At 34.3% G+C, this 25,793-nt stretch overlaps 1 protein-coding gene across 4 annotated transcripts in view; it reads left to right on the forward strand.

Annotated features, from left to right (window-relative positions):
- Positions 1 to 24,165, forward strand: part of LOC128240741 (uncharacterized) — a 105,874-nt gene extending 81,709 nt beyond the window's left edge. For 2 of the 4 annotated variants that reach the window (XM_052957556.1, XM_052957559.1), the window contains 13 exons: positions 145 to 333; positions 1,018 to 1,089; positions 2,367 to 2,477; positions 2,857 to 3,066; positions 3,931 to 4,045; positions 4,735 to 4,880; positions 9,256 to 9,342; positions 10,878 to 11,060; positions 11,614 to 11,711; positions 12,799 to 12,997; positions 14,015 to 14,132; positions 21,570 to 21,671; positions 21,989 to 24,165. In XM_052957556.1, coding sequence (XP_052813516.1) covers positions 145 to 333; positions 1,018 to 1,089; positions 2,367 to 2,477; positions 2,857 to 3,066; positions 3,931 to 4,045; positions 4,735 to 4,880; positions 9,256 to 9,342; positions 10,878 to 11,060; positions 11,614 to 11,711; positions 12,799 to 12,997; positions 14,015 to 14,132; positions 21,570 to 21,671; positions 21,989 to 23,019 — 2,661 coding nt within the window. In that variant the 3' untranslated portion in view covers positions 23,020 to 24,165. Of the gene's footprint in view, positions 1 to 144; positions 334 to 1,017; positions 1,090 to 2,366; positions 2,478 to 2,856; positions 3,067 to 3,930; positions 4,046 to 4,734; positions 4,881 to 9,255; positions 9,343 to 10,877; positions 11,061 to 11,613; positions 11,712 to 12,798; positions 12,998 to 14,014; positions 14,133 to 15,253; positions 17,610 to 21,569; positions 21,672 to 21,988 lie in introns of those variants that run through there. The other 2 variants (XM_052957557.1, XM_052957558.1) reach the window with 2 other exon arrangements.
- The last annotated feature ends 1,628 nt before the right edge of the window (positions 24,166 to 25,793 follow it).

Genomic DNA, 25,793 nt, shown 5'->3' on the forward strand with positions numbered 1-25,793 from the left:
GAACTTGTGTTATGTTTCTTGTGAAGCCATGAATGAATAAGCTTTTATAATGTGAATGATAAATAGCGGCCCTATTTCTCTCCCTTTTCAGAAAAGATATATTACAAAATCAAAACTACATCCATTATTAATCTCCATTTTCAGAAGGAACTATCCCTTCCTGAGGTGTTTATCAGTTATTGTTGGAGTAATTCCCGCCAGGCACAGGAGAAATCCATGCGGATCAAAGAGGAGGCTTTAGGACACGGGGATCCGCGGGATATTAAAAATCAGCTGGAACGAGATGGAAATCTTCACTGCTGGATTGATACAGAATATGTTGGGAAGGAAAAGGTGAGGAGGGTCAACTTTTTTGTCACGCAAACTGGTTAAAACCGCAAATAAATGTACAGTGTACTGACCACTCCAAGGCGATACCTAACAATCTTTGATAAACACACCTAGTTTTTATATGGTATATATGCCCTGTGTTTGTGGAGTTTTGTGCTATTGATCCATGCTTCTTGTATGTGATTTTTGTTTTTGTGTTCTGTCTTTGGTGTTTAGCCTGTGGCATTAAACTTTAGGCTACTGAGCTTGTTGCTGAAGTTTTTATAAATTTTGTCTCCCCAATTCTATTCAGGGGAAGATGTATTTCTTTTTAGAGCAGTGTCCGTTCGTCCATTCCTATTCAAAGATTCAAACCATAGATAGTGCGTCTGCTTTCTGTGTCCTTAACCCCTTTAAGGATTTTCATGAAACTTGGGAAAAGTGTTTACCATGTCAAAACCCCTTTAAGGATTTTCATGAAACTTGGGAAAAGTGTTTACCATGTCGACATGACTGCAGAACCCACACGTGGTACGAAATGAGCAAATCATTGGGGGAGACCTCTGTTTTGGAATACAAAAAAAGCCATCAAGATTGATTTTGAAAATAGTTCTGGTGATAAAAAAATATAAAATGACGCAGTTCACATCTTGCTTCATCATTTATGAATCAAATAAGGATAATATGATTATAAACCTTTTATTTCAGAAAGGAATATTTGCTGATATGGCGGCTGGGATTCGGAACAGCAAAGTAATTCTGGCTTTCATATCAGATGAGGTAGGAACTTTTCCTTTCAAGAGACTGGACATGACACACATTGTCCTGTACATGACCCACTCTGGAGCATTGTCCAGTACATGTCCCACTCTGGAGCTCTGTCTTGTACATGTCCCACTCTGGAGCATTGTCCTGTACATGTCTCACTCTGGAGCATTGTCCAGTACATGTCCCACTCTAGAGCATTGTCTTGTACATGTCCCACTCTGGAGCATTGTGCTGTACATGTCCCACTCTGGAGCATTGTCTTGTACATGTCCCATCTGGAGCTCTGTCTTGTACATGTCCCACTCTGGAGCATTGTCCTGTACATGTCCTACTCTGGAGCTCTGTCTAGTACATGTCCCACTCTGGAGCATTGTCCTGTAAATGTCCCACTCTGGAGCATTGTCTTGTACATGTCCCATCTGGAGCTCTGTCTTGTACATGTCCCACTCTGGAGCATTGTCTTGTACATGTCCCACTCTGGAGCTCTGTCTTGTACATGTCCCACTCTGGAGCATTGTCCTGTACATGTCCCACTCTGGAGCATTGTCTTGTACATGTCCCACTCTGGAGCATTGTCTTGTACATGTCCCACTCTGGAGCATTGTGCTGTACATGTCCCACTCTGGAGCATTGTCCTGTACATGTCCCACTCTGGAGCATTGTCTTGTACATGTCCCACTCTGGAGCATTGTCCTGTACATGTCCCACTCTGGAGCATTGTGCTGTACATGTCCCACTCTGGAGCATTGTCTTGTACATGTCCCACTCTGGAGCATTGTCCTGTACATGTCCCACTCTGGAGCATTGTCCTGTACATGTCCCACTCTGGAGCATTGTCTTGTACATGTCCCATCTGGAGCTCTGTCTTGTACATGTCCCACTCTGGAGCATTGTCCTGTACATGTCCCCGTCTGGAGCACTGTTCTGTACATGTCCCCGTCTGGAGCATTATCCAGTACATGTCTGACCCTGGAGCATCGTCCTGTACAAGACTATTTGTTTAATCTTTTTATTCTTTCTATATTTAAAAGAAATTACAAAAAAAAGTAATTGTCATGGTGATGGTATTATTGTCTGAGTGTTAAAAACTCTTTTGTTGGTAGTAACTCAATCCTGAAGCTAACACATGAAACTTTGTTCATTTTAGCAACACACACATTTTGCAGCAAGTTTTATGACTCCAGCTAAATAGTTTTTGAGGGACTCCTCTTGATTAAAACCTATTATAACTGTTTGCTTTGAACACAAGCCTTTTTCAATGATACTATTGTAAGCCCGGTGTATTTCAGTACTCCGAGTCTGACAACTGTATGATGGAGCTTAGATTTGGAATCTTGAATATCGGTCTGCCAGTGATAGCAGTTATTGTTGGCACAGGCAATCAATGGAAAGAAACTGAGGTAAATTATGCTGCTGTTATTGTTGTTATTTGAGGTGATGATACTGAACTTGATAGGGATGTTGCTATCTGCTCGTTGCTTATTTTGTGCTGGTACTGATGATGATGATGATGGTGGTGGTTAAGTAGTGGTAGTGGTAGTGGTGGTGGTGGTGGTGGTGGTGGTTAAGTAGTGGTGGTGGTGGTAGTAGTGGTATTGGTAATGATGATGATGAAGATGATGAAGATGATGATGATGACGACCACCAAGGGGGAGAAGCAAAAAAGGACGCTCATACTGGGCTCAAGCTTATACTAGGTTTCTTAAAATCAATCAAGAAATAAAGTAGTATTTAATACTTTTTTTTTAAAACGTTCTAAACAGATGTTTATTCTACCAGGTTGCAATGCTTTTGCGACGAGCCAAGGCCACAGAGGTGTATATGCAAAAGGATAACCCTGAGGGTGTGAATGTTATCATAAAACACCTAAAAGAAGCACTCAAGACTCAAGCCTTGAAGGCAAAAAAACCTGCCGCAAAGAAAGACATGAAGAAAGACGGGGAGACAGAGAAAAAAAAGAAAGAGGGGAACTCCCATGTAGCTTATCAGGTAAGTTGTCCATGAAGTATTGTTAAAGAATGCCAGTGGTATGTATGTTCGCCCCTCACCAAAGAGGTTGTTGGTTTGATCCCCATGTTTTCAATCAGGTATAAAGTCCTTAAAGTATAGTTTGAGGGTGAGAATGGTCAGTGGTATGTATGTCTGCCCCTCACTCTGGGAGTTGTTGGTTCGATCCCTGTGTGGCCTATCAGGTAAGTTTTTCATGAAGTATAGTTTGAGGGTGAGAGTGGTCAGTGGTATGTATGTCTGCCCCTCACTCTGGGAGTTGTTGGTTTGATCCCTGTGTGGCCTATCAGGTAATTTGTTCATTAAGTATAGTTTGAGGGTGAGAGTGGTCAGTGGTATGTATGTCCGCCCTTCACCCTAGAGGTTATTGGTTTGATCTTTATGAGGCATATCAGATAAGCTGTCCATGTAATATAGTTTGAGGGTGAGAGTGGTCAGTGGTACATGTGTGAGTCTCTCACCCAAGAGGTTGTTCGTTCGATCCCCACTAAGGGAGATTTCTCTTGACCTCAGTTTCTACCCAGGAAATGGACTTGTACTTAATTCAATAAGCTATAAGCTTCCGTAACAATCTAAAAATTATTATAAACTAAATGATGTTTGTATTAGAAAATAAAATCAAATGTAATGTGTTGCTAAATTTTGAAATAATACATGTGTAAACATGCTTTACTGTCTAATAAAACTTTGGAGTTTCCCTGTATGAGGACATAACAGTACCATTTGGGAGCATTTGTCATATCAAATGTGACAATAGTCTCGCCTTTAATGTATATTATTATAAAATTTGAAACTCACGACAAGAAAATGGTAGATGTATAAGTATTTTTGGGCTATGACTTACAGGAAGAAGTTGAGTTAATCCAGCGGAAGTTTATGCGACACATAATAGGCTCTGTAACAGCAATGGACCAGACTGCACTGCCTAGGCTTGTGGTCGTGGACTTTGTCAAGGCAGCAGGTATATTAAATAGATATGAAATCTGTTTCAAAAGGAGCATTTCAAAATAAAGTGTTAAGATTTAATTCAGAAATTGTTGGATGAGTTAATTAATGAGTTGAGTTTGAGATTGAGATAGGACTTAAGTATTTGTGTAATATTGGAGAACGATACTTATATAATTTTATTAATCATTGATTTTATGAAAGCTTTTTTTCTTTAAATATTTGTTTTCAAGTTTATCTGATTCAGTATTTTTTCAAGAAAAAAATAGTTTGTTTACAATGTTGGTATATCAAGACATAATTATCTGTTGGTAAATGGCATGAGAATTTAGAAACTTAAAAATGCTGTGGCCTCGTGCCTGCACCAAAGATTGTCAATGAAAAAAAAAGTTAATGCTCACAGTTGTCCATTGTTATCCAATCTTTTTTGTTCAAGATTGTTGTTCTTTTAAGAAAAAAAGGTAGTACCAGAGTATTGATTGTTGTATGCCACATAATTGTTGTCTGCTACTAGTATTGTTTAATAATGGTTATCCCCCTTGTTTAAAAAGTTTTGCATATAAACATACTCTTACATACAAGTTGTTTATTCCTTTGTCTCGAGGTTTTCCTGTTTATTGGCTTTTGCCCAATTCCTGCCTATGAGTTTTTTAGTAAAAAGGCCAGTCAATGCTCACAGTTGCCCATTTTTATCCAATTGATTAGCAGGTAAAACTACCAGGGCAGACGAAGGTCGTGAAAGTTCTATGGGGACATCATCATCCATAGGTTCATCAATGAAGAGATTGACAGTGCGATCTAAGAAGTTTCTGAGGCCGAAGTCGGCAACAAAGTCCAGGGATAGGCTTAATGTAAGTGTGACCAGAACAGAAGAGAAAATATTTGGAGAGTACCAGGGTAATGTTATTCCATAGTTCTGTCCTCATCTTAAAGAGGTCGGACACAGTGTAATGTTATGTTATTCCATAAGTCTGTCCTCATCTTAAAGACTACAGTGTAATGTTATGTTATTCCATAAGTCTGTCCTCATCTTAAAGACCACAGTGTAATGTTATGTTATTCCATAATTCTGTCCTCATCTTAAAGACCACAGTGTAATTTTATGTTATTCCATAATTCTGTCCTCATCTTAAAGACCACAGTGTAATATTATGTTTTTCCATAATTCTGTCCTCATCTTAAAGACCACAGTGTAATGTTATGTTATTCCATAATTCTGTCTTCATCTTAAAGACCACAGTGTTATGTTATGTTATTCCATAATTCTGTCCTCATCTTAATGACCACAGTGTAATGTTATGTTATTCCATAATTCTGTCCTCATCTTAAAGACCACAGTGTAATGTTATGTTATTCCATAGATCTATTCTCATCTTAATGACCACAGTGTAATGTAATTTTATTCCACAATTCTGTCCTCATCTTAAAGACCACAGTGTAATGTTATGTTATTCCATAATTCTGTCCTCATCTTAAAGACCACAGTGTAATGTTATGTTATTCCATAATTCTGTCCTCATCTTAAAGACTACAGTGTAATGTTATGTTATTCCATAATTCTGTCCTCATCTTAAAGACCACAGTGTAATGTTATGTTATTCCATAATTCTGTCCTCATCTTAAAGACCACAGTGTAATGTTATTCCATAAGTCTGTCCTCATCTTAAAGACCACAGTGTAATGTTATGTTATTCCACAATTCTGTCCTCATCTTAAAGACTAGTGTAATGTTATGTTATTCCATAAGTCTGTCCTCATCTTAAAGACCACAGTGTAATGTTATGTTATTCCATAAGTCTGTCCTCATCTTAAAGACCACAGTGTAATGTTATGTTATTCCACAATTCTGTCCTCATCTTAAAGACCACAGTGTAATGTTATGTTATTCCATAAGTCTGTCCTCATCTTAAAGACCACAGTGTAATGTTATGTTATTCCATAATTCTGTCCTCATCTTAAAGACTACAGTGTAATGTTATGTTATTCCATAAGTCTGTCCTCATCTTAAAGACCACAGTGTAATGTTATGTTATTCCATAATTCTGTCCTCATCTTAAAGACCACAGTGTAATGTTATGTTATTCCATAATTCTGTCTTCATCTTAAAGACCACAGTGTTATGTTATGTTATTCCATAATTCTGTCCTCATCTTAATGACCACAGTGTAATGTTATGTTATTCCATAATTCTGTCCTCATCTTAAAGACCACAGTGTAATGTTATGTTATTCCATAGATCTATTCTCATCTTAATGACCACAGTGTAATGTAATTTTATTCCACAATTCTGTCCTCATCTTAAAGACCACAGTGTAATGTTATGTTATTCCATAATTCTGTCCTCATCTTAAAGACCACAGTGTAATGTTATGTTATTCCATAATTCTGTCCTCATCTTAAAGACTACAGTGTAATGTTATGTTATTCCATAATTCTGTCCTCATCTTAAAGACCACAGTGTAATGTTATGTTATTCCATAATTCTGTCCTCATCTTAAAGACTACAGTGTAATGTTATGTTATTCCATAATTCTGTCCTCATCTTAAAGACCACAGTGTAATGTTATGTTATTCCATAAGTCTGTCCTCATCTTAAAGACCACAGTGTAATGTTATGTTATTCCACAATTCTGTCCTCATCTTAAAGACTAGTGTAATGTTATGTTATTCCATAAGTCTGTCCTCATCTTAAAGACCACAGTGTAATGTTATGTTATTCCATAAGTCTGTCCTCATCTTAAAGACCACAGTGTAATGTTATGTTATTCCACAATTCTGTCCTCATCTTAAAGACCACAGTGTAATGTTATGTTATTCCATAATTCTGTCCTCATCTTAAAGACCACAGTGTAATGTTATGTTATTCCATAATTCTGTCCTCATCTTAAAGACTACAGTGTAATGTTATGTTATTCCATAAGTCTGTCCTCATCTTAAAGACCACAGTGTAATGTTATGTTATTCCATAATTCTGTCCTCATCTTAAAGACCACAGTGTAATATTATGTTATTCCATAATTCTGTCCTCATCTTAAAGACCACAGTGTAATGTTATGTTATTCCATAATTCTGTCTTCATCTTAAAGACCACAGTGTTATGTTATGTTATTCCATAATTCTGTCCTCATCTTAATGACCACAGTGTAATGTTATGTTATTCCATAATTCTGTCCTCATCTTAAAGACCACAGTGTAATGTTATGTTATTCCATAATTCTGTCCTCATCTTAAAGACCACAGTGTAATGTTATGTTATTCCATAGATCTATTCTCATCTTAATGACCACAGTGTAATGTAATTTTATTCCACAATTCTGTCCTCATCTTAAAGACCACAGTGTAATGTTATGTTATTCCATAATTCTGTCCTCATCTTAAAGACCACAGTGTAATGTTATGTTATTCCATAATTCTGTCCTCATCTTAAAGACTACAGTGTAATGTTATGTTATTCCATAATTCTGTCCTCATCTTAAAGACCACAGTGTAATGTTATGTTATTCCATAATTCTGTCCTCATCTTAAAGACCACAGTGTAATGTTATGTTATTCCATAAGTCTGTCCTCATCTTAAAGACCACAGTGTAATGTTATGTTATTCCATAATTCTGTCTTCATCTTAAAGACCACAGTGTTATGTTATGTTATTCCATAATTCTGTCCTCATCTTAATGACCACAGTGTAATGTTATGTTATTCCATAATTCTGTCCTCATCTTAAAGACCACAGTGTAATGTTATGTTATTCCATAGATCTATTCTCATCTTAATGACCACAGTGTAATGTAATTTTATTCCATAATTCTGTCCTCATCTTAAAGACTACAGTGTAATGTTATGTTATTCCATAAGTCTGTCCTCATCTTAAAGACCACAGTGTAATGTTATGTTATTCCATAATTCTGTCCTCATCTTAAAGACCACAGTGTAATGTTATGTTATTCCATAATTCTGTCCTCATCTTAAAGACCACAGTGTAATGTTATGTTATTCCATAATTCTGTCCTCATCTTAAAGACCACAGTGTAATGTTATGTTATTCCATAATTCTGTCTTCATCTTAAAGACCACAGTGTTATGTTATGTTATTCCATAATTCTGTCCTCATCTTAATGACCACAGTGTAATGTTATGTTATTCCATAATTCAGTCCTCATCTTAAAGACCACAGTGTAATGTTATGTTATTCCATAGATCTATTCTCATCTTAATGACCACAGTGTAATGTAATTTTATTCCACAATTCTGTCCTCATCTTAAAGACCACAGTGTAATGTTATGTTATTCCATAATTCTGTCCTCATCTTAAAGACCACAGTGTAATGTTATGTTATTCCATAATTCTGTCCTCATCTTAAAGACCACAGTGTAATGTTATGTTATTCCATAATTCTGTCCTCATCTTAAAGACCACAGTGTAATGTTATGTTATTCCATAAGTCTGTCCTCATCTTAAAGACCACAGTGTAATGTTATGTTATTCCATAAGTCTGTCCTCATCTTAAAGACCACAGTGTAATGTTATGTTATTCCATAATTCTGTCTTCATCTTAAAGACCACAGTGTTATGTTATGTTATTCCATAATTCTGTCCTCATCTTAATGACCACAGTGTAATGTTATGTTATTCCATAATTCTGTCCTCATCTTAAAGACCACAGTGTAATGTTATGTTATTCCATAGATCTATTCTCATCTTAATGACCACAGTGTAATGTAATTTTATTCCACAATTCTGTCCTCATCTTAAAGACCACAGTGTAATGTTATTCCATAACTCTGTCCTTATCTTAAAGACCACAGTGTAATGTTATTCCATAATTCTGTCCTAGGCTATAGAACCACAGTGTAATGTTATTCCATAATTCTGTCCTAGGCTATAGAACCACCAGTGTAATGCTGTTTGATAATTTTGTCCTCATCAGCTAAATGACTGCAGCTGTAATGTTATTCCATAAGTCTGTCCTCACCTAAATGACCACATATGTAATGTACCGTAATCCTGTCCTCAGCTAGATGACCCCAGGTGTAATGCTATTCCATAATTCTGTCCTTAGCTAATTGACCACAGATGTAATGTGATTTTGTCTTCAGCTAAATGACCACAGTTGTTTTTCAATAATTCTGTCCTCACTTAAAAGACCATAGCTGTAATGACTTTATGCATAATGCTATTCCATAATTCTGTCCTAAGGTTAATGACCACAGGTGTAATTCTATTTTCAGATTGATGAGAGTGTATTTGAAGATGGAGACATGGAGGACTGGTCCAAGGAAAGCTTCTGTATCAAGGTCCTGTGTGAACATGAACAGGTTAGCTTTCTCTTAGTTTCATCATGAACAGGTCCTGTGTGAACATGAACAGGTTAGCTTTCTCTTAGTTTCATCATGAACAGGTCGATTGCACCAAATGAAAAATCAGTATATGCATTTTGGTACTTTATTTGGAAACGCTTATTTCCACGTCCTTTTCAGAAATCACGCATTCCAATAGCAAATCAGAAAGCAAAAAAGTTACCATGTTATAAAGGGCCATAAATGCATTGGATGAATGAAATTCCTTCATTTGCAGGCTAAGTGCAAAACAGTTTTTTAATTCCATATAAAATTGATGGAGTTACACCAGTTTTGCACTAACCCTCAACAATGTGCAAAAAAGGGCGGGTTCGGGATTTACATTTTTTAGTTTTTTGTCTCTGCTAAAAAGTATCATTTTGGCATTTACTTGTTTTTCATTTGGTGCCATCGAGGTGAGCTTCTCTACTTGAATATTGGCCTTTTATGATAAGGTCCTGTATGAATATCACATGAACTTCATAGTCCTTGACTTTGTAACATCAGTGTGTGTATACCACGTGATAAATTGCGTCATAAATGCTAAGTCAGAAGGCAATATTTTGTTTGAAAAAAGACTTTAAACAAAGGTAACTTCACTATTTCTTCACCATTTTAAATGAAACATAGCGCAGTCTACGCCGCTTACAGAGCCTTTCTTCGGTTATTACCAGAGTTTGATTGCGAGTTTAGTTTCATTAAACACTTCGACAAACCTTTTCACAATACGGCCGTCTGACGTAGCACTGTCAAAACATGATTTTGGAAACAGGTTTGTTGAAGTGTTTGATGAAACTAATGACGTTATCAAATTTCGGTAATAAAACAAATGCGGTGCTCTTTAAGAGGCATAGACTGCCTTGTTTCATTTAAAATAGTTTTGTAAAAGAAAAGTTATCTTTGATTTAAGTCTTCATTTTAAGCCAAATGTTGCCGTCTGACGTAGCATATATGACGTAATTTATCACGTGGTATACACACATTGAACATGCTACACCTTGATTGACATAAACATTTACATCTTAGTCCATTAGTTAAAGCTGCACTTTCACAGATAGACAGTTTTGACACTTTTTGAAACATTTGTCCCAGAATCAGCTGTTTGTGGTATCAATGCCTTTCATTTTGTAATATTAGATAACTCACAATAGAGCAGATCTCAATTGTTTTGTAAACTACAGAAAAAATCATTTTCCTTAAAGCGTTAGTAATGCTTTTAGCCATAAAACATCAATTTTCGAACGTAAATATACTGATAAACTGAGATCTGATATTTGGTCAGCAGTCTTATATTATTACTGGTTTCCAGACATTTACGCAAAAATTGGCTCATTAAAAAAACAAAATAAATTGTCATAACGATAAATCTGTGACAGTGCAACTTTAATGTGAACATGAAACACATTATCCATTGATTTACATGTTAGATATTGATACATGAACATGTAGGTATTTTAATAACAAGTAAATGGCTGTTTTAAAAGTATTAAAAAAAAATCCATTGATAATTCAAGGGCTGGCATTTCTGCCAAGAGATGTACCCACTAGCATTCAGGAACCGTGAACAACTGGAAACATTCCTACAGGGGGCAGCACCCTATCTCTTCCGAATCTACACAATCTTGAAACAGAGTCCACTTAAACTTAAATGTTTCTCTGGAGGAAAGGGAGAGGCATTCTTGGACTGGATTAGACTGGTTCGTATATTTACCCCTAATTTGTTATGCCTTATCTCATGTCTCTTCTGAATCTACTCAATTTTGAAACATTAACTTCAAACTTGAAACAATGTCCACTTAAACTTAAGTTTCTCTGGAGGGAAGGGAGAGGCCTTCTTGGATTGTATTAGACTGGTTCATATTTTTGCCCCACATTTGTTATGATGCATATATCTCTTTCTGAATCCAGACTAGACTGGTTGTATTTAGTCACTACTTTGTTATGCCCTCTATCTCATCTGAATCTACACAATCATGAAACAGAGACCATATAAATGTCAGTGTTTGTTTGTGGATAAGAAAAAGACCTTCTTTGGCTGGATCAGCCCAGATTTTAAAATTGCCCTAAACTTGTAATAACCATATTTTGTTACATATCTGTTTTGTTATGCACCCACTCTAAGGTTGCGGTTGTTCAACTGTCTAAACTCTTAAAGTGGCTTTCTGTATATATTTTGAAGGGATGTAGGTATGTTTGTTAACCCTTTGATCAAGTTGTGATTGGAACTAATTTGGATTATATTTGTTGTAGGCCTCTGAAGATAACCTGGACTTTGTTGGTGCCATGACCCACCTGCGCTCTGAATTGGACAAAGACGATGCGGCCGAGTTTTGCAGTTGTCTTGCCAGGTATAAAAACTTTTTTGAAGCTTGCTTTAAGAAGACTAGCAATATATCATATACCTCATGTTTTATGATGAATAAGGTGTTCATTTGTAAACTGAAGGAGTCCTAAAATCAATGAGATGTGCTTTATTGCTTCTTTGATTTTTTCCAATAATACAATGAAAACTACAGGGGCAAGCCCAATAGTTAAAAATTTAAAACAAACCATATAGGGAGGAAAAAAGGCAAGGTACAGAACAAAAATGAACTATAGACACATTAACGTATAATCACCACAAACACAAATACAAAAGACCACAAACTCACTAAAATAACTTTATCAATAAATGATGGGAATACGGCCTTGGAACAGTTAGTGAAACAAGAGTTCACTTGAACACCAGTCTTCTGGGGGCTTAAACTAGTTTGTATAAATATACTAGTTTGTATATTATCAATTATGTTGCCGACTGCTGAATGGAAATATTGTTGCTGAGTGGAAATATTGTTTGGTTATGGAAGAAACAGCAGGCAACAAGTGACCAAGTCCAGCTAAAAATAGTTTGGCTGTGATTGTGCCATAATTCTGGATTTTGTATCTGCTTTTTTTAGGTGCTTTGCAACAAGCATCAGGCTATCTAACAACTCCAAGCTGTTCAAGTGATAGTTTGGGTGTGAATCTGTCATACTTCTAGATTTTCTATCTGCATTTTTAGGTGCAGAGTATCGATCGAAAGATGTGTGGCTATGCATGGAGAACCAGTCCATGCAACAAGTCTCAAAACTAAGCATGGGATAGTTTCTGATAATCTTTATCTCGTATCACTGTGTTATGGTGCAAGCTACCATGTGGCTCTGCAAAGTGAAACAGGGTATACAGTCAAACCTCGTTGGCTCGAACTCCCAGGGACTGGTGAAAATACCTTGAGCCTCAAAAAATTTGAGCAAAGCGTGAATGCTTTCCGTCAGTTTTAAGAAATTTGTTCTTTACATCCAGTTCAAGCTAACGAGGAATTCGAGACAAGCGAGTTCGAGCAAATGGGATTCGACTGTACAAGGAGTATTTAAACTGTGCGTTCCAATATCTAAAGATTTTATACCGATTTTGTAGGTGCCGATTACCGAGTGGAAAAATCGTGTGGCTGTGCAAGGAGCACCAGGGCATGCAACGTGTATCCAAGCTGAGCATGGGAACCAGTGGCAGCTCGTACAGCAAGATCACCGTTCTATACCCAGAGGACAAATTCATGTCAGAAAACATCCTCGAATCCAAGAAATACAAGAATCTCAAGGGGAAGAAATCTGATAAGGTATTTGTTTGAGTTGTCTTTCCATGTTTACTGCTTTATTGAAGTTGACAATCTTATTATTATTGTGAGTTGCTAAACTGTGGAATAAAAGGTTTTGGTGTCCTGCAACTATGCAATTAAGTATTGGTTGCACAATTCTGAGCAATTGATAGAAAAAATAAAATTCTGGATTAAACAAGTGATTTGGGAGGTTAAAAAATGAATAAAACGGTGCTTGAGAAACTAAAATTGTAATATTTCTGTTTTTAACATAATACTCTTTTCTTTTTATCATTGCTGCAGAAGAAATTAAAGGTATTTTTTTCTTTTTGTATGCATGCAAGTATTGAAGATTGGTTGAATATCAATTGGGTTTAACAAAGAAGCTGTTAGCTGTCTTGAATTAGCTTTGTGTTCTAAACTGGAATAATATCTGTTGGATTATCGCTCTTTCGATTTTTAATTATGAAAAAAGATATTTGTATGTTAATTTATATACATGACATGAAATTGATGAACTAATAACGATGGTGTTTATAGTTTTGAAAAATAAATGAAAGAAACCCTCATTTCGAAGGATGAATATTTTTACCAGTCATCCAACGTTTAATATTTGTTAGGTTTTCGAAGGCATTTGAATGTCAAAATGGCCAGATAGTTATATCTGGGGGATTTATAGAAGCACTGGGAGATTTATAGGAGGTGCTTCTGTCTGTCCCATAACCTTCAGTCTTGACCACGGAATCAGATCCCGGAGAAATATTGTGTCACATGTTGCTCCAAAATGTATTGCACCTACACACATGCAACTTCATTGGAAGGCCAAAGGACAAAAAAACAACACCGAAAACATTATTTATTTTTCGTGCATTGTAGATACCTTGATCTTTGCTCTGCTCTTCCCAGTCCAGTTACTTTACCATAGTTTGATGGGCCAGATCCTGATTGCCAGGTCAACCCTTTGCTATTTAACAAATAAACCATCATAAAACATTAAAGATTGTGCATAAAACATTAAACATTTTACTTGTATTGTAGGTACCCTCTGCTCTCCCCAAGCCGGTACCCTTACCCGAGTATGTGGGGCCTGATCCCGAGACCCTAGAGACTGTTGGAAGGGCGAGCCCCAGGCCTAGTGACAGGAAAGAAAAGAAAGGTTGGTTATTCAATGCTTATTTCTTGAAACTACATTTTGTGTGTATTAAGTATCTTCTCAACTTAGAAATTCTCAGCTCACTCATGAAGTTTGTTATTGAACAATTTAATATGAAAAGAAACTTATGCTTTGAGTACAAGTATAAAATGAAATAGCTACTAATTGAGAAAACGATAACATACATGTAATTAGAATGCTAATCAACCTACTAAGAACTACTTTGAACCACATAGAACTACTAAGACTTTCGAAAGTTTAAGATTTTGCTGTTGGAGGTTATTCTATGACATTCGTTTTAAAAAACCCAAACATAAATAGATATATCTGATCGAATGTGATGAGGCAAATTTAACTAGTAAGATAAATGTAATCCAGCCAATGCATGCTCTGCATACAGATTTCATGAATGATAGCTGTAAAGTTTCTAGTATTTTATGCCTGGCTTACCCTTATCTGTAGACCCAGGGGCTGTATTCAATAAGCAACTTAGATTGAACTTATAACTAAGATTAGAAACTAAGTGTTATGATTGACCGATATATTTAGCTGACCAATAGGCTGAATGGAATCACTTAGGCATGTCGAAGGATAAGGATAAGATGAATATTGAATACTGGCCCTAGTTTACATTAGTTTTCACAATATAACAGCACTTGTGTTTGAGATTGTATTGAACGCACTGAAGCTGTGCTATGCTGTGCTATCCCTTTTTTCATCATACCCATTTTCCATGGGGAGTTAGACAATAAAAGAGTTTCCAACTAATGTCACAACACATTCTTTTAACTCTGAATAGTTCAGTCAAAATGAACTTGATTGCTTAAAATGAAACACACAAAAAGTTATAAAATATCTTGTTTTTTGTAAAGAGTACAAATCTTTTCAATAAAAATGAATGGAGATCAAAAGAATTTCTGATGTCTCTTTCTCTATCTTATCCTCTTTCTTTTGCTGTTTTCATCTATTTTAAATTCTTAAATTTATTATAAGAATTAAAGGACTGTTTATTTAGAGTGGTACTGGTAATATTAATATTTTATTAGTTAATAGTCGGGGAAAAGTTAATATAAACACCACTATGCTTGTAGTTAACACTTTTTTTATTCTTTTTCCATCTCCAGACAAGTCTAACTCCCCAGTTCCCCCATCCAATCATAAAGGAGACAAAACAACCAATCAAAAGGAAGAAAAAAATAAAACGGTCAATCAGCTGCCTCCAAGACCTCCCTCAGCCAATAAGAAATCCTCAAGGCCATCTTCAGCCAATAAAAAAGCTCTAAGTGACCCACCCACCCCAGGCTCATCCAATCAGGATCCTTACAAGAAATCTGAAGATAGTAAAGGAAAACCGTCATTCAAAGCAGTGGGAAGAACAGCAGAGCTGGTTACTTCACCTAAAAAGGGAAATCCCAAGAGCAAGGCTTGTTCACTTATGTGAATCTTAAAATATGGACATGCCCCATTTTGTTTGTATCAAGCAAAATAAGGAACCCTTTTCAGCAAAACTTCATGAAAATTGATGAACAATTTGCTTAGAAATTTAATTTATTTATACAAGACAATGATCATTCATTTATAGGTAGTTATATGTATGTGCTCACTAATTGAATGGAAAATGTATTATAGTTAATGCGTGAAAATAGTTTTTCGAAATTCGAAATATTTTTTGTTTCCGTAATTTTACACACATTTTGGAATGTGTTGTTACTGTGATGTTTGAAGTGCAGGATTATACACTTTAAACATTTTATGTGATTAAGTCATATTGATGATATTATTATTTGCCATTTCAATTACATATACTAACAATGCAATATTTGTAGACATTTTGACGTTACTTTGCTTTGTTGAACTTGGTTTTTGTATCTGTTTTGTTATACTCGGTACATTTATATAATATGTGTGATTTTACATATAAATGAATGTTGTAGATTTAACGAACACCCTTACTCAATTATAGTATTACAAGTCAAACTTAAACAACCTTAACTTTTACAATTTAACTTAAAAAGTTATGTTTAAGCCATCCATCAGCTTTTCATATGTGAAGTGTTTGCCTTGCATATTCAGCCAATCAGGGACATCTGATTTTTAAAATGTTTAGTTTCTTTATTTGAATTATTACTTACTGGTGAAGACAACTCTTCATGATTATGTAAATTGCTTTAACCGTGCATGCGCATATAGCCACACCTACTGTTTTCATAAGGCGAAATTTCAGTGTCAACGCTGATTTAAATGACATCATTCTATCTTGCAGTGATTGACAGGTCTTTCTGACAGGCACACGGCTATATTATAAAGCTAATGCAATGAGGATGGGGCTAACACTAAGTCGGTCAGAATTTATTAAGTAATTTCTTCGTGAATAAGAAACGGTGACTGGCGCTGTGCTGTTACCGCTCCCTCATTAGGTTACTCATTCATGAAGAAATTACTTAATAAACTCCATCATATACATGGAGAAATAAGATATCTAATTATTATTCGCGAATTATCATTTTAAATAGTAGCGTCATTATTGTGTTTTTTCAAAAATGTATTCCATGCAAAAATAAAATAGTGGGTAATCAATATAAATAAAACATAAGACACATCGTTAACACATTCTTTGCATCCTTATGATAGATGGCTTACCCTAACCTGAAAATGTGAATTATTTTTTGTTTTAATTATTCCTGTATAGTTTTCATAAAGATCTGTGATAGTATTAACATTTTCAACAGGGTATAAAAATCAAATTTGCTATCAATTTACCGGTACCTCTAATTTACATGACTGTAATATCTTCATATCCATATTGTACGTTATGCTCATTGGTTTGTTATATTTTCATGAATGTTCATGAAGATGTTCACTTGAACCCGCAATAATGATGTGAATATTCATATTCTTTAATTTAACCTTCTTGATATAAATGAATGTTTGGCAATCAATGGGCTGATTGTTCAGAACTCAGTTAAAGGTCAACGAGGTTGTTATCGTCATCATTCGTCATCATTCTTAAATTTCAAATATTGACTGCTCTGGAAGTTGAATGGATAAACCCATGATCTGCAGTACTTCTAACAAGATTGGAGACAACGGTTTCAGATGTATTGGTTTTTTGTTAAAAAATAATCAGCACATCATCAAATATTTCTTGTTTTAGAGTTAACAACAATCTTGTTAATCATGTTGTTAACTTTAACAAAGTTCTGAACAATTGGCTCAATGGATATACAATTGTGATACTCGGGTTTTATCCTGGTCAAATATCCTCAGTAATAATGTGATATATTTTTTATCAATTTACATTTACTCAGCTTACGTTAATTTGTTTATTAAGTGTTGATTTTGACCAAATGCCGTCTAAACAATGTTTACACTGGTGTTTATACCAGTAGCTTTGCACAATTTTAAAGCTTTTTTTTGCAAATTTGATTTGAATAAAGTTACTGTGTTAAGAACATGAAATAATATATGTATATTTCGTAATATTTGTAATTCTTTTTGTGATTGTATTTTTTGTGTTACCCAGATATTTAGTAAATGGACATTGTTTTTAACTATAGTGTTTATATATTGTATTAATATTATTTATTTTTTTCTGGGGGGGGGGGGGGGGAGGGGTGGGAGTGCGGGCAAATAGATATAGTTACCCTCATCCTCTAGTCCTTACCACCAAAGTCCTTGTGTCACACATATTTATAGTATAGGAGCCAGGGTGATGATCGGCTTGTAAAATTGCGGCTGCACTTAGTAAGTGCAGAATTATGGCATTTATCAATTTTTAAAAAAAATACCCTATAATAAGTGCATGCAATCTCTTGTTGCCCATATCTCCCAAAGCATATTACCGAGATGAAAAGGCTTTTAAGCAGGATTTAAAGTCTGTCAACAGGGTGTTTCATGAGTAGCTGCGCCCATTAAGTGCAGAGAATTTGCCCCTGGTCTACCCTATAGTTGGCTTGTGTGTATCTCCATAAGTGTATCAGCCAACTGTAGAAAACTTAACAGGAATGTTAAGCAGCATTATATTTTGAAGTTGTGCACCTTATTTGAATAATAAACATTCACAAAGATGTTAGTTTGCATTTGATGTACGTCTGCAGGTGAAAGTGTGCAATTAAGGTCATGGTCAAGGTCTCTGTTACTAAAAATATAGAAAGAATGTTTTTACCAGATAAAATTAAACTATACTGTTTAAATATCTGATACAGGTATATTTCAAGATGGGAAGTTTAGTAATGCTTTTGTCCTACTCTCTTTCATTATACAACTTGTAATTGTGAAGCATACATCTACTACAGTGGAATAAAGGTCTTTGATTTTGTCATGCATCTTGTATCTTGTGACAAAGGGGGGAAGAGATGGCATCTGTGTCCTATAGACACATAACTAGTATATTAATATATCATTGAATATACTCATTTCTGTAAGAATATATCTTACTAATTGACAGGTTATACTTGTGTGCGTATCTGTTTTATGTGTACAATTATTTAAGAATAATTCTTTGATAAAGTGTTCAGAGTCGATATTCTCTAATGTTTTCAAACTCTGACTCAAAAATGTAAATAATTTTTTGATTGTAACTGCTCTTATAAGAGCAATAATTTTAAAAATTCCTGTGTTTGTTCAGCATAAACTGTTCTACAATCAGGTCCAGATCTTTTGTCAAAAATAATGATTTTAAAGAATTTTTGAAACATTTAAAGATGCATTAATTCTCACAGATTGACCATTTTGATAACGATTTTTATTATTTTTTGCGCGTTTTTGTCAGCTGTCTTATATCACTGGTTTCCAGACATTTACGAAAACATTTGCTTATTCCAAGACAAAAAACTAAAATTAGTTTTCAAAGTGGTCAACCAGTGAGAGTGCAGCTTTAAGAAATAACTTTTCTGAGCCAGTGACTGAAATTCAGCCTTAAACATTAGTGAATAACAGGCCCTCATCCTAATATAGAGGATAGTTCATGGTTTGTTTACATCATCATTTTTTTTATAACAAATAGTTTTATTTCATGTTTCCTGGATTATCTTTGGGTTCGATTGCTTTCATAATGTATGTATACAATTCAAATATAGATGCAATGTTCTTGTGGATTTTTTGAGGTAGGAGTGGGGATAGATGAAAATATTTTTCTTAGATTTTTCTTACAAATATATCAGTTTATTAGCCTTAGCTACATGTAAGTAATTGTTCTTTGAACACTTTCACTATTAAATTTATTATGAAGGTCTCAAAAGTTATTCTTCAATTTAGCGTCATAATTTTTGGAAATGTAAACAGAGGATATTTTATACATAGTCATTAAATAAGTAATTTATTAAACAGATTTTCTCATATTTATAAAAACAAGCCTTGGCTTGTATATAATAATGTACATGTATGTATAATAATGTACATGTATGTATAATAATGTACATGTATGTTTAATAATGTATTAACTCCTATTACTTTTAAAAAATGTTATATAGGCATTATACTGCACAAATGGCACCATGCCCCAAACAGCCTACCTGTATGTCTGTTTAGCCATAAATTAGTTTTTTTTCACATATGTCCTGTTTTAATTGTTGATATATTTGGAGTTATATAAATAGAGAGTCCACACGATACGCGTTGTACTATGCTTTATTCTATTACAACTGCCAGGATGTTGCTGTAGTGGCGAGATTATCTGTAAGATTCTGGGCATGCGCACTGCATACAATGTGATCATGTATATACATGTATAACAATTATTATCAATACTTTTGAAACACATATGAAAGTTTTATATATCTTGTAATCTAATAATGGTTTTCTATTTTAGGTAATTTATAATTACTATTTTCCTGAATATTGTCAATTTTCCTAATATTTAGTTAATAGAAAGGAAATATAATAAATCTTTAGTGACTATTCTTCTTGCGTTTCTTTAACTGTTGTGATGATTACTACTTGCAGTATGAAAATAAAATTCTTTTAAATAATCAAAGTTTATTGCTTCATTTATTTTATGTAAACCCAACATTTTAGACTACTAAGCTTGTCCCTGTAGTTTCCATTGTATTATTGCCTTGACCTAGTTATTACCTTGACCTAGTTATTACCTTGACCTAGTTATTAGCTAGTCTCAGGTTTTTTTTAAGAAAGACTCCTTAAAGCTGCACTCTCACAGTTTGACAATTTTGCCATTTTTTTTATTTCTTGTCTCAGAATCAGCTAATTTTGTCATCAACACCTTCGATTTAGTCATACAAGGGATCTTATTGTTTGAAAAATGGCTAAAAATACCAATTTTCCTAATGCATTAGTAACGCTTTTAGCCATAAAAAATCAGTTTTCAACCATGAATATAAAAACTGCGGTCTAATTTTTAGTCAGCCATCTTATATCATTGTTTTCAATCATTCACGCAAAAATTGGCTCATTCCGAGACAAAAAATGAAAAGATTCATTCTTGTGAAATGTTTGCATTTAAATACATACATCAATCATTAACAGCATTGCTGTGCTAGACAGAGTGTTGCAATTAATACAGTCATTTTACTCGTTTACAGGTAAGACTGTATATTAGGATATGATTACACTGAAGACTACAGGGTATCTAAAGATATTTATTTCATCTTGTTATGAAACAATTAAGGTTGTTTCTGTTTGTAACCAAACAAGCGACAGTGTATTTTGACTCATGGTTTGACTGCGTACAGCAGATGGTTCTTGACTTTATCAAACTGACATTATTCGAGCTTACTTATGAATATCTTAAAAGAAAATATATATGAAATGTTTGATGTAATAGCGTATACTAGTAATATGTGAACGCCTAACAAAATTATAATATTTTTCTCATATTTATCCTTGTGCACAGACTTTCCGGACAACCCTGGTAAAACCATGTAACACTAAATAGACTAAAAATAAACTAGTCTGGATTACCTGCCTCTACCACTTTAATAATGCCTCTGCCACTCAGTGAGTTTTTCGAATGACATACACTGTTGTGTGGGCGGCGCCAAACTTACGTATGGTATCCAATTTATTTAAGCTAGGTTTGACATATAGTGATCAAACTTGGTGTATAGGAAGAGTTTATGAAGACCTTTCATGGGATTGCATTTGGGGCGCCTTGGGTCAAGGTCAAGGTACCTGTTTTTAACTTCATATGGGGTTGATATATTGCAACCAAACTTAGTATGTTCGAAGAGTGTATGGCCGACTTTTATGGGATTGCAGTTGGGGTCCCTGTGGTCAAGGTGAAGGTCGATGTTACTGAAAATAGAAAAAATATTTGAAACTGAATCTCACAACTAAGGGTGAAGTTTTTCAGTCAAACATTGAAAACCTGGTTTTGTCTCATTGCTGTGCTTCTTGTTAAGGGTTATAAAGAAAACATGGAATTTGACAAAGTTTAACTTATTTACCTAGAACAACAATTATACAGCTATATTCAAATTGCAGAAACCACAAAGGAGTCCAAAAACCAAGAAGTGAAAGGAGAATCCACAACGAAACCGAAAGTTGAGCCTAAATTAAGCAAACAGACGCCTTCTGAAGACAAAGGTAATAAGCTCAGTTGTGGGTTTTGTTTCTTAATAAAATTTGCCTTTTCATAGAATTATAGATACAAGGGTCGTTCAAAATGTTATCGAAATATCACAATTTATATAAAAAAAATGTTTTTGCATGGATACTTCGGAAATTGGATTAAGTACTTTCTGACAATGTTATGAATATATATATTGTATGTATTTGTTAAAACCTGAAATTTAATAAAAATAAATAATAATATATATTTTATTTTATTAAATTTCAGGTTTTAACAAATGTTACTTCAATGTTGATATAAATAATAAATTACGTAACCATGTTTGTTGCAGAAGAAAAGAACGTTTCACATTCTAAATTAGAGGAACCCAAGTTGGACAAAACTCCTGAAATACATCAGAATATTCCTAAAAACGAACAACTTGATATTAAAGATGAAACAGAGAATCACACAGTAGATGCCAAACTAATAAATACTGAACTAAAACAAGACACTACTGTCAAGAAGAATGATGATAAGATACCAACTCCTGAAGCAAAACTAGAAAGCAAGAAAGAGAGAAAGGATGGTAAATCTGAAAAAAATGATAAAGAAACACCAGAAACAAATAAGGATACTGTACAACAGTTGCAAAAGGAAGAAGCGATAAAAACTATCGAAGAGGTAAATGAGCAGGAAGAGGAGTCCCTCAAAGCAAAAGAGGAGATTAACAGTTTAGGCAAGGATGACAGAAAAATAGATGTCAGATCAAAACCTAAAGCTAAACCACCTACAACTGAAGAAAAGAAAGATGAAATTAAAAAGATGTTACTTGGCTCAGATAACAAGGCCATAAGCCAAGCTCTAAAATCGTCATACAAAAACTCCAGCAAGTCAAACTATGCCATTCAAGCTACAGACACAAAACACCCATTGCAAAAATCGCAGTCAGGTCGTTTTGGAAACATCAAAAAAGGAAGCAATGTCAAGCGTTTATATGAAAGCCAGACTTTAGAAAGCTCTTCACAGAAAGATGAATCCATTAGTTCTAGCTTACACTCCTCTAAATGTACTTCACCAAATTTAGAAAGCTCTCTTAATATTACAACAGTTTCCAACAAAGGATCTGCAGATAGTAAAACTTCAGTTGATGAACGCCGTGGAGCAAACAAAAGAACAAACAAAGAAAAAGAGATGATACACCCCCTAGAAAAAGTACGGCCCAAAAAGATAATAGTCAAGCCAAAGGAAATATCAGATGAGAACAAACCTGGAGTGCCCTCTCTCGGTGCAACGGGCTCATCCTTGAGAACAAAAAGGGACGATAAGCAGACAAAGAATCCGACAGATTCCAAAACAAGTCAGGCATGTGTTATTCAGTAACTGTGCTCATTGATTTGGCATACAAATAACAGCAGCCAATTGAATAAATGGTTAATTCTTTTATTTGGTAAAAGTAAGCCAAAGTGTTCATTGATTGGTCAATATTTATCCAATAATTACTAATAACCAATCAAATGATTGAAATGTGCAAACTAGTGAAAAGTGTATTACAATTGCTACTGATATTTTAACCTTTATGGAGAATTCATTTGTGGAAATGTACAATACTCAAAAAAAAATATATTGGACAGCTAAAGAAAGAAAATTTTAAGGCAAAAAGCTGCACTTTAGCAAAATGACAAAATATCAAATTGTATTTCATTACTTTATGCACTGTTTATATTGATATTAAGACATCATGCAATAATTGAACCTTTAGCTTAGTATATATATAGTATATAGTTTTAATTATTTATAATATTCTCAGTTGAGACATTTTTGTAAGTATTTCTGTGATATTGGCAACAGGGTAATTTTAAGTATGTACCACTTCATATGCTGTAAATGATCCTGTATAGTTTCATCACTCTGGTTCAGATACTTTAAGAGATATGAGCAACATAAGATTACTCTAGCCTAACTCTTTTCTAATGGGAAAACAAACATTTCTTTTTTGTAATCTCTAAAATTATACATGCATTTCAGTATGCAATTTTCGACAGTGTTCCTTATAGCACATAGTATAGTCTGTATTTTATATATAATTAAATAATGTGCATGTATTTTTTTGTATTGTGTATTTTTCAAGACTCTTGGTGAAACTCTCACACATGAATTTATGTAGTCTACATTTCTTATTTATTAATTAACTAATTTAATACTTGTCTTCAAATTCTGCATAATAAATGTCTTTCACCGGGTTACAAGTTAAACTTTCATAGGATATTGTAATTATTACATGATAATACTATAAATGTTGATGAATATTCAGTTTATTTCGTTTTAGAACAATTAACAATTTTGATAGATTAACATGTATTTACTATGTATTTGTAACTGAGGGTTCATAGGGCGCCGTCATGTGTCGGATCGCTTCCGGGGGAATGTAGCTCGGCGGGGCCGCTATGACCCTGGTCGGTGGGATGCACTTTCGCATTTGGTCGTCCGTGGTTACAAGCTCATAAGAAGTTCTAAGCTTTTCCAGTTTTATTCTTGTGATGGAATATTCATCAAATATATTTTTTATTGATTCCCCATTTTATGATTTCCATGTACAGTTGAACTTTGTTGGCTCAAACTCTAAGGGACCGGCGAAAATACCTCTGGACTCTGGGAGTTCAAGCCAAGCGGGAATTTTAACAATCAGTTTTAAGAAATCGGTCCTTTAGATCCAGTTTGAGCCAACGATGAAATTGGGCCAAGCGAGTTCGAGCCAATGGGGTTAGACTGTACATGTTTTTGTTCTGTGATAAAGAATATTGCTGGTGTAATGTATATTAATACTCTAAATTATATCTTGTTCATATGTATACATGTTATTTTTATGTTCTTAATCTAAAACATGTTTATTATACATATATTTATACATGTTACTTGTATGTTCTTAATATATTATTTTTTGATAATAAATACCTTCTAGTAAACCCTGGATTGTTTTAAAGCAGCACCTTGGCCATTTATAGTTTCTTTCAATGGCTGGCTTATAAGAAACATACATTGAGACATAGCCTAGATTCTGATGGTAGTTCCAAGAAAGGGCATTCAGGTACATGTTTTCAACATACTGGCATTTTAAGAACAGAATCTGACAAAATTAATCATGACCACTGCCAAGCAAAAGTTACAGGATGTGAACTGAATGATTTTAAAAAACATGCATTGAAATTTGATGCATATAAATCTTTAGACACAAGGTTACGGACAGAGTAAGACATAACGTTTAGGAAATAAAGTTTAGGACAGACTAGTTTAAATTAGCACAAACCTGCTCACCCTGCACTGGTTAAATGCTTTCCTGCTTACTCAAATTCAGAAAAAATGTATAGCAATGGTTGTTAAAACACTTGATGCCATGCAGTACTGTTAATTTCAAACCATTATATAAGATACAGTGTATTATACTTTTAATTATATTTTTTTAACCAAAATTATTCTAGACAGACAGATGGACAGAAAGATGGACGTGGTGATTACAATATGGAAACCACATTTTTTGTGGGGCCCCTTAAATCATACCTAATGGCTATAAATCACAGAACATGATGGCTTGTATCAATGTTTAACAACTCAACAACCAGTAGAACAGCAGTATTCCTGGTACAACTCTGAAATAAAGTGGAAAAAAATATTTCTGGCTGACAAAGACACATTATAAAAGCAATGAAAAGTAATAGAGAAATTATCATCATAAGTGGAAATAGCTAGCATCTGCTAGAAAGAAACTGAAAAATAATTATTTGCTTACTTTTCAGACAGAATACTTTACTTCTCATTTTTTGCTTTAAAGTGATACTCTAAGTAAAATCAATACATACACATTTGTAATAAACATAAATTTTGAGTGATAAACCTTTAACTACTTACTTAATAATGCATTTATGGAAAATACTAATTACTGATATCAAGATTGTAACCGTGTATTTAACAGCTGAAACACACAAATATTAAATGGCTGGTGGGTCCTAAAAGATTTACAGTGATCAACTATTGTCTTATAAGGTAGAAATACCTTTCTTAGTAGCACCCTTTTTCAAATTAAACCCTATATGCTTCTAAAGAGCCATTGTTTTCGATATTTATTCAACCTTTTCAGTAAATTAAAACAATTGTATTAA

The sequence above is a fragment of the Mya arenaria genome, chromosome 7, assembly GCF_026914265.1.
Source record: "Mya arenaria isolate MELC-2E11 chromosome 7, ASM2691426v1".
Lineage (NCBI taxonomy): Eukaryota > Metazoa > Mollusca > Bivalvia > Myida > Myidae > Mya > Mya arenaria.